A 12,712-nucleotide genomic window follows, 5' to 3' on the forward strand; every position below is an offset into this window, starting at 1 on the left:
AGAAGTCTTATTGGGGGAGAAATTTCTGATACACTACAGAAACCATTTACAGTTCATGTTTCTTCTAACATCAGAATTAAATATTGACTTTAAAAGGTGATTTTGCTTAATTGCTAGTATTCAGATGAAAATAAGGGAGGCAATTTCTCCTCATTTAGCTCCAAATGCTGAATCACCCCTCTACAAAGTACAAATTAAATAGATCCTCCCTGCAGATCTTAAAAGTTTGGATACATATAATTTATAGCGTGATTTTAATCTGATTTTGTTAAACTGGTGCAAAAGGCTTTGTGGATACTGTTTGGGTTTTTTCATTTTAAAGCAAGTTTATTTTGTTTTAGCTTAAGTCAATTAGAGAAATGTATGCTAAACTGAAATCTTCTCTTAAACAGAAATGAATTGTCCACAGAGGGGTTAGTATCAGTTTAACTAAATCAATATGAGTTTGGGTGAGGAGACTAGGTTTAAGTAGTAGTAGGAACTTAAAGGGAATATTCCCTTTTCTTTCTTTCTTTCTTTCCCTAGATTTTTTTACACACACGCGCGCACACACACACACACACACACACGAAGTTGCACCCGTTTACTTGAAATTGATTTTATAAACAGATTTAGTTAAATCAGTTCAACACCTTTATGTGGAGACTCTTAAATTCATTTAACCTGTTTACTGTCAGTTTAATTTAAAACTGATTTTTTACTCAATGAAGCTAAAAGGATACACCCCAGATTTAAATTGGTTTAAGAATGCCCACATGCGTTTTGCACTAGTTTAACTAGCTTGATTTAAAAACACACCTTTAGTTAGACTGCTGTAAGTTCTTGTGTAAACAAGGCCTTAGAACCTTGGTGAGGAGTGGCTGAGAAGCTAATCTGCTCCAGTTCAACTATCTGTAAGTTTTAATAACACCTGGGACCCCGACAAGCCTCATATGTTAGTGAGAGTTAGGCTTGTGGATCCATCAAGCAGTAGATCTGCTAGTTACTCCATGTGTGGCTTGTCCCTTTCTGCCCAGCAGAATGGTTCCTGCTGAGTTTAATACTTTACAGGCTCATGGAGGAGGGTCTTGATTCTGGTGCTTGTGCTATGCCTATTCCCTGGATACAGTACCGGTTTTTAGGCTCTGTAGCTGTCCATCTTTCTTGCACATTTCATGAGCTCTCAATTAGCTTTTCAACATCTTTCATTTTAAAACAATCATGGAAAAACTAGTAATTTAGAAGAGAAAATTTAATGTGTGGCTTTGCAATGCAATATTGGTATTAATGCTCTTTATTGGATGCTTGAACAGTATATACAGTTGTTGCATATTACATTTCAAAAGGTTCTGTTTTCAAGGAAAGAATGAAATGTGGCATTAAAATAACGGTCACTTTTGTTTAAGAGACAAAAGGAGCATAACAAATGAAGATAGTATTCAGTGCAAACATAATAAATCTGTGCTCTGTCTCTCTTGAAAAATCTAAAAACAAATTACAGGTTGATTAAAACAAATGTTTTCAATTAGTATTTGAAAATAAAACTTTATCTGAAGATCAGTGATGTATATAATACATAGTAGTTCCAGTTTTTATTTTTAGAAGATTTTATGAAGTTCTTTTGGAACTGAATTTTAATAGATGCCGCACTTTTGGATTTCAGTCTCATACTTGAGATTCAAAGCCACAGCTCTCAAACTAAAGATGACTTCATACTATGGAACTCTTCACAAAAAGCTGCAAGTGTGTGATTAAATTGTTTTAAAGTTGTTTTGTACATTTTATAGCCTTTACTTAGATAATTAAGTTATCTAAAGAGGTTACTAAAAAGGTTAACTGGCTTTCTCAAATTTTTACCTTTAATTTACTACTATGTAATTCCTTCTTAATCTTTTCTCATCCACTCCTCTCAAACATCCCCATCCTGCCCAAGAAAACCTGTTAGAAGGCCAATAGTAGTATGTAGGCTTTTAGTGCAGACAGTATAATTCTGTGTATGATAGGTTAGACTACATGACAAGTATTGTATTACACAAATTTAACACAGCTCATGAAAGTGTTTGCAGCAATTATATTCTCTGACCCCAGTGTACTCTGATGTTTGGACTAATGAGAGTATTACAACATTAGAGAGGTATCCGTCCAGTGCAAAACTATTAACGGCAAGAAAAATCTTTTCAAATATTGCAGATGTTGGCTCACATTTTGCATTTATTAATCTTGACTATATCAGAAAACTCACTCATGAATGAGGGTGTACTTCCAATATCTATAGCCATTTGGATATGGAGGTTGAGGGTTTTCTCCTCTTTTCCTCATCCTTCTGTACCCAGATATAAGACAGAGAAACTATCCTGTTCTTCTGCAAGTGATTGTCCATATACACATTCTGCATATGTGCATACGCCCAAGGATCCATTAAACTCCAGACTTATAATTGTGCCACAGAATTTCCCCATGTAGACAAAACCTTAGCTTGTTTGTGGTTGGTCTCACCAAACACTAATTCTATCACCACTGAGGGAAGTCTAACCCACGTTTCCAGGACCAGCCTCCCAACATTGAGGTAATATGAATCGAAGACAAGTTAATTGTACCACGTGCCTGTACCATCAGTTCAAAGCTCAATGTGTCTGCACAAAGTGAACAGCACAATTGCGTCAAAGGCCAAAAGTGCTTGTGATCTGCTTATGACTATTAACTCCACATCGCCTCTTAACCAGCCATACAACAAATAACTCCATGCCAACTTATGGCCCTCTGCGACAATAACCACAAAGGAAAAAAGGGTAGAGGGAAATAGATTTTTGCAGCAGGAAAGAGTAGATTAAAAGAGGACACTCTCTGCCTGTTGCTCTTACTTTAAAGGAAGGCATTTTGTTGGCTAGCCAATCCCAGCTCTTGAAAGAATCCCTGGGAATTGGGTAAGAATAGCCTTCCTAAAGGAGGGCCACCACTGGCTGGCAGCATCTGTAGCCAACTCAGGGATGTAATGCCAAACCCCTTGGTCTTGCAATCTGATCTAACTCTCTTTGTTCCACAAGTGACTTCCAATCTGTTCAGAGGTGGGGGAAGTTAAAAGAATGTGCATGTTACTGAGCTTTAATTTGATCAACACTTTTTTGTTATGACTGGCATTACTACTTGTGATATTATTGAGAGGTTGTTGTGAGAGAGTTGCTGCCGCATATCGTTCCAAACTCAGTCTGCTTGCATTACTATAGGTGACTGATTGATTGGCACACAGAACATGTTACAGTTGGTGCAAAGTTTTCCATTATGGATCAAATGGTGCTTTTCAAAGAAGTAAATTTCCTATCTCAACTATGACCTATTCAGATTTTTAATCAGTTAAATTGCATTCAGATTTTTTCATGTTCATTTACCCTTTGATCATTTAAAATACTATATCTTTCAGTTGGTACACATACCAAAGTTTATTTTCAAAGAGAAATGCCATCTTAAGCAACAATAAATAATAGAACTTTCAATTCAGAATTGTGAAATAAGTGGGAGGAGTTTGTTTAAAGGATGTCTTAGTGTGTTCTTGCTCTGAAAAATCCATTTTAGTAGAATTTGTTTCTGCTTGTTGGGCTACAGAGAACAAATTGTCTGTTTGTTTAATTCATACTTCTTCCTTAATATGGTCAAGCAAATGGATATAAAGAATTTTGTTTTTTTCCCCTTGTTTCCTTTTGTAGGTCATAGTGTGAGGAATATACAAGCTTTCTCCGTCCTTCAAAATGCATTTTTGAAAGCAAAAACTAACTATCTTGCACAAATTATTCTGGATGCCATTACAAATATTTACATAGCGGATAATGCCAACTACTTCATCTTGGAATCACAGCACACCTTGTCCCAGTTTGCAGAGAAAATTTCCAAGCTTCCAGAAGTGCAGACCAAATACTTTGAGATGCTGGAGTTTGTTGTCTTTAGCTTGAATTATATTCCTTGTAAAGAACTGATTAGTGTCAGCATCCTCTTAAAGTCCAGCACGTCTTACCAGTGTAGCATCATTGCAATGAAAACACTTCTTAAGTTCACCCGTCATGACTACATCTTTAAGGATGTCTTCAGGGAGGTGGGGCTTCTGGAGGTGATGGTAAACCTTTTGCACAAATATGCAGCCCTTTTGAAAGATCCCACTCAGGCTCTGAATGATCAAGGTAGAGTGTTTTCTTTGCTTTTATTTATTTACATGTTTTTGGATGCTAAAAGAGACTAGTGTTGGTTAGCAGGGCTAGTTCTGGTTAGTTGGGCCACCTGGGTTCCATTCTCAGCACTGCCAATGAATTACTATGTGATGTTGTGAAGCTCACTTAAACTCTCTGTGCTTGTTTTCTTATGTAAAATTATGATAATGTTTATCAATCTTTAGAAAGTGCTTTGAGGTCCTCTAATGAAAGGTACTATATAAGTGCAAAATATTTATTAAAAATATATAGTAGCTGGAGTTTTCCATTTAAAAAAAAAAACATACCTAATGTAATATTATATTTAGGTTATTCTAGTACAGGGCAAAAATTAACAAGTGGGGAATGTCCTCTGTATGATTATATATTGTCTTTCATCCCAGTTATCACAGTAGTTTACAATGTGGCCCTAACGTAGTAAAGTACTTTTGAAGCACAGACCTTTATTCTTGCATGAAGACCCAATGAGTCACTTTCTCTCCATGTGAGAGTAAGGGTCCATGTTTGCAGAGCCCTTTCAAGCTTTGTGGGGCTGTATTGCTATAAACACACAAACAAATTTCTTCATCCATCTCAGGTGTTGAACACTTCTCACCTATGCCATGTAACAGTTTAGGGTAACTTGGTTGTTTTCTGGCTGAAACTATATTTTACTTGTCTCCATTCAACCTATAACATGTCTAATGAATTTTATGCATCTGTTACCTGTGGCATCTCAGCATGTGATATCTAGATAAACCATTTTAAACTGCTCAGACCATAATAAGTAACCAGCAATAGTTCATAATCATATACTTGATAAAAAATCTACCCTGCACCATGTCTTAGAGATTTGTTAGTGTGAGTGGGGGTGGCCTACTAGATGAAGTCCTAAGCCTGCAGCTCCCACTGAAAAACACTTCCGTTCTTAAGAGTGCCTATCTAGAGTCTGTCAACAAAAGGATCAAATTGACATTTGGATAGGTCACTAGGAGCAGTACACTTACTCTTGTGAAAGTGCTATGGGATCTTTAATAACCACCAAAGCAGTTAAGATGTCTCTTCGATCAAGCAGCACAACACACCTAAAATACTGTGCTTGGCATTCAGCTCACACGCTTGATGAATCACCAGCATCACTTAAGGCAGTGCACTGGGATTTTTCTTGGAAGCTTTCTCTATCTAAGAATTGAATAGGACAAACCCTGCACACTTAAAAATATATGGTATTACAGCATCAGGAAGTAGAATTATAAACACTGAAATAAGAGATACAGGTGCAATGTCTACTACACAGTTGTCAACCTGTTTTCATGTGTTGTGATAATTCACTTTTAAAACAAATTTCTGACTTAAACTTTGCATACCATTTTGTAAGACATGATTAGTTGTGCTGCTTGTAAGTCCGAGAACAAAAAAGAGATGCTAATTTTTTTGTGTGCGCTCTTCAGACCACTTTGGTAACTGTCTTATTTTAAATATAAAGAATGAGAGGATTCTTTTATTTGGTTATTGCAAACTCCTGCTTCTCTTCTGTTTTAATAGATTTTTTTTTTTAAGTTAACTTTCCAAAAAGAGCTGTATTTTCATGCTTGGGTGGAGAGTGAAATGTTTTCTTTCAGTAGAATGAGAGCATGAGTCTTTAACATGGTGATAAAAGTTGTTTTTGTTTTGGAAATGGTTAACGGTTTGTGTCACCTACTGCAGGTTTTAATTGTTAGGGCTTATCTATGCAAACGTTTAGTTTGCAGCAAGCTTGGATGTGAATCTATTGTGCACTAGCCTAATGCTCACTGTCTGGGTGGACTCTGCTGATGCCCACTAACAGTTCATTAGAGTGCACTTTAATCTATTCCCATTTCAAAGTAGGGTAGATCAAAGCACATTAACGAACTGTTAGTGGGCATCAGCAGGGTCCATGCAGTTAGTTAGTTAGTGCGGGACACACTAGTGCATGGTAGATTTACACCCCATCTTGCTGCGAACAAAATATTTGTTTAGAGAAGCCCTGAGGAAAATTGAGATGACTTAACTAAAGGTGTGAAATTAAAGCACATTAAATTCCTGTGTGGATTAAGCTAAAGCAAACTAAGGCAATTTTACTGAATGAGAGCATCTACAGATGGATTTAATGTATTTTAACTTCACACCTTAAGTTAATTTGTGGCAACTTTCCTGTGTTTGTGTGGATATGCCCTTAATGTGATTTAAAAGTTTGTTAGAGGATGTTTTTTGTGTGGAAGCCAAAAAAAATGGGGATTGGTGAAAGGAACAAAACTTTATTTTTTAATCTTTAAAAAAAAAAAGTCAGCTTTGTTGTTTTCAGTGCAATGAACTTTTGAAATGATTTTCTAGGGGATTCAAGAAACCTCAGTTCTTTTGAGGACCAAAAGCAGCTAGCTTTATTGGTTATGGAGACCTTGACAGTACTACTTCAAGGATCAAACACAAATGCAGGTAATTATAGAAGTTACGTCAGTTATGATAATTGTGGACTCTGAAGTGCATACTTAAAAAGACATGATTTAAATGAGAAGTATTGACTGATTGGGCTAAATGTAAGATTGTCTGCATCACATATAATAATTTTGACCTTGAAATACAACATATTAATAGTACAGCACTTTATTATTACATTCAGTTTCTATGGTCAAAGTCTACTGATGATCTTTTCCCTGAGTCATGTATTGACTGTCATGTGCTGCAGGAATTGAAAATATACTTTAATGTGACCTCATAGTTTTACTTTGTTTCCTGTTATATTTTTAAGAGTAAAAATCTATATAATGCAGTTAAAACAACATAATGAAAGGACTATGAACAATTTCAGTCCGTTTAGTTATAGAATTAGGTTTACCTATTCAGCTTTTTACTAAAAATAAGCTATACGTATAGTTTATAATATAAAATAGGAGCACCTTACTGAATAGTTTATTTGCTACTTAAATTACTGGATATTCACACAAATCAAGTAACTGAATGTATAGATGTCTAACTAAACACACCTTGCCATTTACTTGAGCTTATTCCCAATTTGCATGTACCAGGTGTGTGCTCAATTACATGTGTATTTTTGAAAATTAGGCCATTTTCAAATTCACATTATAATGTAGGTTACTTTATTGTGTATCAGACGGGTAGCCGTGTTAGTCTGTATCCACAAAAACAGCGAGGAGTCCTGTGGCACCTTAAAGAGTAACAGATTTATTTGGGCATAAGCTTTCTTCGGTAAAAAACCCCACTTCTTCAGATGCATGGAGTGCTTCCTCATTATTTGTGTATTTCATCCTCAATCTGTATCTAATTTACATATATGTGCCCTATATGTAAATAAGAGGGAGGGGAAGCTGATAATTCTTTTAAATCCTGCCTCTTGCTGACCAATTAAAAAAAAATACACTACAGAAATTAGCAACTATAGGCCTAAAGCTCTTTAAAATGTCTCTACTCCTGCCCATTTCTTTTCTTCAACCCTCACCTGTGTTTCAAAGAATCTAGGCCTTTTTTACTTTTATTTTTACTTAGTAAAGAGAAATTAGAAGCTGTTAAAATGATCATGATTTGACTTTCTAAATTAAACTAAGCTTGAGAACAACCCAGCTGTGTTGGCAAAGCACTGTTGTGCACACGGTCTTGACTGCTAGAATGTAACTTTTTATTTGTTTCCTTTTTCCTTTCTGAAATTCAGCCTCTGTGTTTAACAGCAGTTTGCAGTCAGATGAAAGCATCATGTTAATCCTTCAGTCATGGTACTTTGTTCAGAAGCCTTTTACAGGCAGATGAGTTGTTTTGTGTATAAAAAGTTTAGCAGGGCGTATTGATCAGTCTCTGATTTAGGTTTTCTGGATACAGATAAATTTGAAAGCAGCCCAGTTGCTCATAAAACATTGTTTGGCTGCTAACCTGTAATGTTCCTTAGGTGTAGGGGAGAAGAATGAATCCCAAGTGAATGGGAACAACTTGGAAACTGCAGTGATATTTAATATTCAATTAGTATTTTCTGTATTTTAGCTTTGTATGCTTGTGTGTGCCACGCTCTCTGTTTTAAGTAACCTACACCATCTGCCCTTTGAAATAATTGACTTCAATAGGCTTTGGATGGGAAGCCTATATGAGGGGTAAAGCTGATGTCAGGCCATAGGGTGGGAAGAACGACTGTTGAAGGAATGATCTATCCTTATAACGAGCAAAGAAGGGGAATAGAAATCAAAGGTGCGTCATTTCTCACTGGGCTGTGGGAGCTATCTAGTTTTATCTGAAACTGGTGGAGACTAAGTAACAATAAAATTTTAAAAAAAGTTACAACACATTTACAAGGAAATAATTTGTAAAAATTTATAGAAACTTACCTAAAAATGTGAAACATTTCCAGTGCTTGTCATAATGGTTTTTAAGCAGAATTAAATTTTTCCTGACTTGATTTCTTTCTTCTGGCCTACAAGCAGGAAAGTGGAAGCTTCTCTGGATTTTACGTTGAAGAATGTATGCATGTGTATTTAAAATGATTACTTCTGTAATTTTGATGTGAGTCTAGCTACAGTCAGTGCTGTTAAAAACAAAACAAATAAACAAAAAAACCACCCAAACGAACGATGATTACTGCACCATGTTATTTACCTTTAATGTGGTTTGTGGTATCTTACTTTAAATGTTTCAAGTGCTCAATAAATGTTACGAGTATAGGTGATAAATATCTGAAATTAAAAAAACAAAAAACAAACCATTTTCCTTAACATAGTGAATTTACATCTCTCCCAGTTAGGGTATGAGTATCTCTTTTGATGCTGTATTAATGTTCTGTGCTCTTCTTATAAAATAGGTTACCTACCATACAGTGTTTCCATAGTGGATATCACTTCACACCTGCACCAAATGCAAACTGACATAATTCTGCTTGGCAGCCTGTCAACAACATTCCTAATAGCTACCCACTGAATTACCTTTTTGACAGTAACTATCTATCAGGCTGTCTTACTCCTGCAACTTGTTGTTAGTAAAATGAAAGCTTAAAATACTTAGCAATGTAGAATAGTTTGTAGTTGGAGTACATTATTTTGTTGATGGCGAAGTACAGAGTGGAATATGTCTTTGGTTTCACGTCAGATAACCTTGTTAACTAAATTGTGATTATTTTTTCCCAATCATACATTTATATATTTATTCCTAACTTACAGAATAGAAAATTAAATTCAGTACACTGGATAGTCCCTACATTGTGTAAAAAAATGTATTTATAAGATTAAAATTTCTTCCATAAACTGTGTAGTGCAAAACAATAATTCCATTTCCTCTTAGTTGATATTGTAGCACTAACTCTGTTACAGTAGAACCTTGCTAATTACCATGGCTGGAAGACATATTGTGAATTACTCAATGTGGCAAATTAGCAAGTAAACAGATAATTTAAAAAGCAATCAGAGTAATGTATCAGAACGTTTACTGTTCATTTGTTTTGATAATTCAATTTTAATGTGATATTTCGTGATCTACTCAAGTGTCTTAAAGTTCACTCTGTAAAAGTAATAGAAATCTTATTAATACCTTGCTATTAAATCTCGGCAGAGTTTTGTGTTAGGCTGCTACCAGTTTTTCTACAGATTACAAGTCAGATTTATTTTAATTATGATTAAGAAAGTATTTCCATTATGAGCCTGTATTTTTAGGTGTTTATTAGCTTTCTGTAAAAATTACTGTATCAGGCTGACCTATTGCATTGTTTAGTCTGAGTATAGAAATAAATGTCTTGTTTTGGAAAGTTTTGATAAAATTTTGTTTTTCCATTTTGGAGATACGCAAAAGTGAAAATGTGGTGGTTACTAGTCAGAAGTTGTTTCAGGTGCTATTTTACATTTGGATGACTGAGATTGTTTCTTTAGGGGTGGAAAAAAGGGAACCTGAAAGCTGAAAACATAGGCATCAGAATTAATGTCAGACAATTTATGTGAAATTTTATTGGCAATTAAGAACATTAAGAATCATTTGAAAATATTATATTGTGTATATGTAGCAGATATTTTCCCCTTATTAATTTAAGGCCCTGATCCTGCTAACGCTTGCTCACATTCGTGTGAATAATGTGTGATGGTTTCAGCAAGGTGTCTATAACTTAGAATTCCTGACTTTTGCTCCATCAAAATATCTGTAAGGGTAAAATAGGTCTTGCTAACCTTGGATCCACTGAAAATGGTTTTAGAATAGTAGCTTAGGCAAAGTAGGAGGCTGTGAAGAAAAAAGTAAAGTGTAAGGTGGAACATAAAATCAAGACATAGGAAACTAAGTAGTAAAATGTGGCCTATTTGTCAGCATGCAAAGAGGTTAATACTGGAAAATCCCGGTGTCTATTGTAGGTTTTATGGTCGTCAATTATATGGAAGACAAGGGTGCCTAATATGGTGCCCAAAGTTGCTATTTATTAACATTAAGTAAGTATGACAAGACTAGATTGTGAGGAACTCCACCAGAAACTAATGGAACTACAGTAGGTAATTGGAAAATATAATAGCAGATAAAATTCAAAGCAGACAAATGCAACTCAGTGCACTTTGGAAGAGAAAATGATATTATTCAAGCATACTGATAAGTTGTAACTCTTAAGAAGGGGAAAAAACAGTCATGCTGAGCGACTCAGTGAGAATATCTGTTCACTGATGGATGAAAGAAGCAAGTTAGGCTCTATTAAGGAGGTTATCAAGAATAATACAGCATATATTACAATTGTGTTGTATGAATCAATTATATGCTTTCACCTTGAATGCTGTGTTCAGTTTTGATTGTTTCCTCTCAGAAAAGGCACAGCAGAACCAGAGAAGGGTGACAAAAAATACTTGTTCTGGAGAGCTTCCATGCAAGGAGAGATTTAAAGAATCAGGATTACTTCATTTATACTGAGATTAAGAGGAGATATAAGTATATAATAATGAATGGTGTGTCTGATGGATTTTGAGCCAGTCTGTAATAATTTATGAATATTATGGTGGGCTTGTTAGGGGTGTTTTCTGTGTGACTGTATTGGGAATGAACAGGAATGAATCTTGAAAAATGAGGAGGATGGAAAAAGTGTCTCAAGAAGCTACCCCGCAACAAACACTTTAGAGTTGCTAAAGGACAAAACAGGAACTGTTGGCTTTGAGAACTCTGGCTTGATTTCCTAGGGAGCCTAGGTGGACTGCTTTTGACAACAAGGGTCAAAGCCAGAGAACACAGAAGAACCAAAGAATTATAGCAGGGTTTGAAAGGCACCCTCTCAAAAGAGGTGTGGTGGTAGTTCAGGGGAACCAGCCTGAGATACAGCACCAACTGGGACTGTCTCTAAAAGGTAGGACTGCTTAGATCACCATCACAGGATGATAGGGCTTTAGGTAAGATGACATATATGTAGACTGTTTTTAAAATACATTTTCTCTCAAAGCTTTGTTCCTACTGCTAAAATCATACTTTTATTTTAAGAAGGCTGCCTGGTCACCAATTCCTGAAGGGAAGACCTCAGGTGCCTGATCTCAGTTGGAACTGCAGGATCAGAATGGTACATACAAGATACTGTAGCCAAGTCTAGAAGTAGGAGAATTGCAAAATTCCACCCAGGATATGTAAAGGCACAAGGCCTGACACCTGACAGAGTGTGCTCAGAGGGCATGTCTACACTGCAAGTAAAAACCTGTGGCTGACCCATGCCATCTGACTTGGGCTCATGGGGCTCAGGCTGTGGCGTTGTTTCATTGCAGAGTAAACTTCCAAATTCAGGCTGGTGCCCAGGCTCAAGAACCCTGCGTGGTGAGAGGGTCACAGCGCTCAGGGTGCAGCCCGAGACCAGAAGTCTACACTGCAGTGAAACGGTCCTGCTGCCCAAGCCCCACGAGCCAAAGGCAGCTGGCACAGGCTAGCTGTTGGTTTTTAATTGCAGTATAGACATATCCAGAGAGATCACAAAAGAGAGAGAGGTGCAGTTAGCTCTGTGACTCTGTCAAAGGGCAATCAGCCTCCCATTTTACCATGTTCATTAATATTAGTATCAGATCCAAGAGACATAAGATAGAGCTGGAGGGAGCAAATTGGAAATGGATAGAAAGAAGAAGGTAGCTGCTCAGGCAGCTCTGGGGACAGCCACACCGGCCACTGCTGCAGCGACTCTGCAGCCAGCCACACCGCTGCTGCTAGAGTGGCCCTGGGGCCAGCTGCACCCTCGGCTGCTCAGGTGGTCCCCGGGGCTGGTGCAGTATATATACTGTATGGTCCATCACGCTTAGTGTGGCAGACCCAAAAGTAAAAAAGAGAGCTTTTAAAATACAAAAAGCAACTGCTAGGATTCCCAACCTAGAGGCAATCCAAAATGATGTTGGAGATTTGATGAGGTTGCAGTTTTCCCCAACTCTGGCCTGCCTTACAAAGGTGGCCTTCTGTAAACACATGTATTGTATTATGAGTGGAACCAAAGGATTAAAGACATTTTTGTTTAGTGATTGGGAAATGAAAGGAGGAATGATTGAGACCCCCCCCTTTTAAAGAAAACAAAATTCTAAATTTTTGTTAACCCTTACTTAAAAAAAAAAGGGGGGGGGAGG

At 36.6% G+C, this 12,712-nt stretch overlaps 1 protein-coding gene across 1 annotated transcript in view; it reads left to right on the top strand.

The window, feature by feature from the left end:
• WDFY3 (WD repeat and FYVE domain containing 3) overlaps nucleotides 1-12,712 on the top strand; it is a 254,837-nt gene that overhangs the window by 86,709 nt on the left and 155,416 nt on the right. Inside the window, exons 9-10 of the mRNA XM_029913674.1 lie at nucleotides 3,681-4,148; nucleotides 6,510-6,611. Coding sequence (XP_029769534.1) covers nucleotides 3,681-4,148; nucleotides 6,510-6,611 — 570 coding nt within the window. The remainder of the gene's footprint in view (nucleotides 1-3,680; nucleotides 4,149-6,509; nucleotides 6,612-12,712) is intronic.

This window comes from Terrapene carolina, unplaced genomic scaffold (assembly GCF_002925995.2).
Source record: "Terrapene carolina triunguis isolate 2854851 unplaced genomic scaffold, T_m_triunguis-2.0 Scaffold789, whole genome shotgun sequence".
NCBI lineage: Eukaryota > Metazoa > Chordata > Testudines > Emydidae > Terrapene > Terrapene triunguis.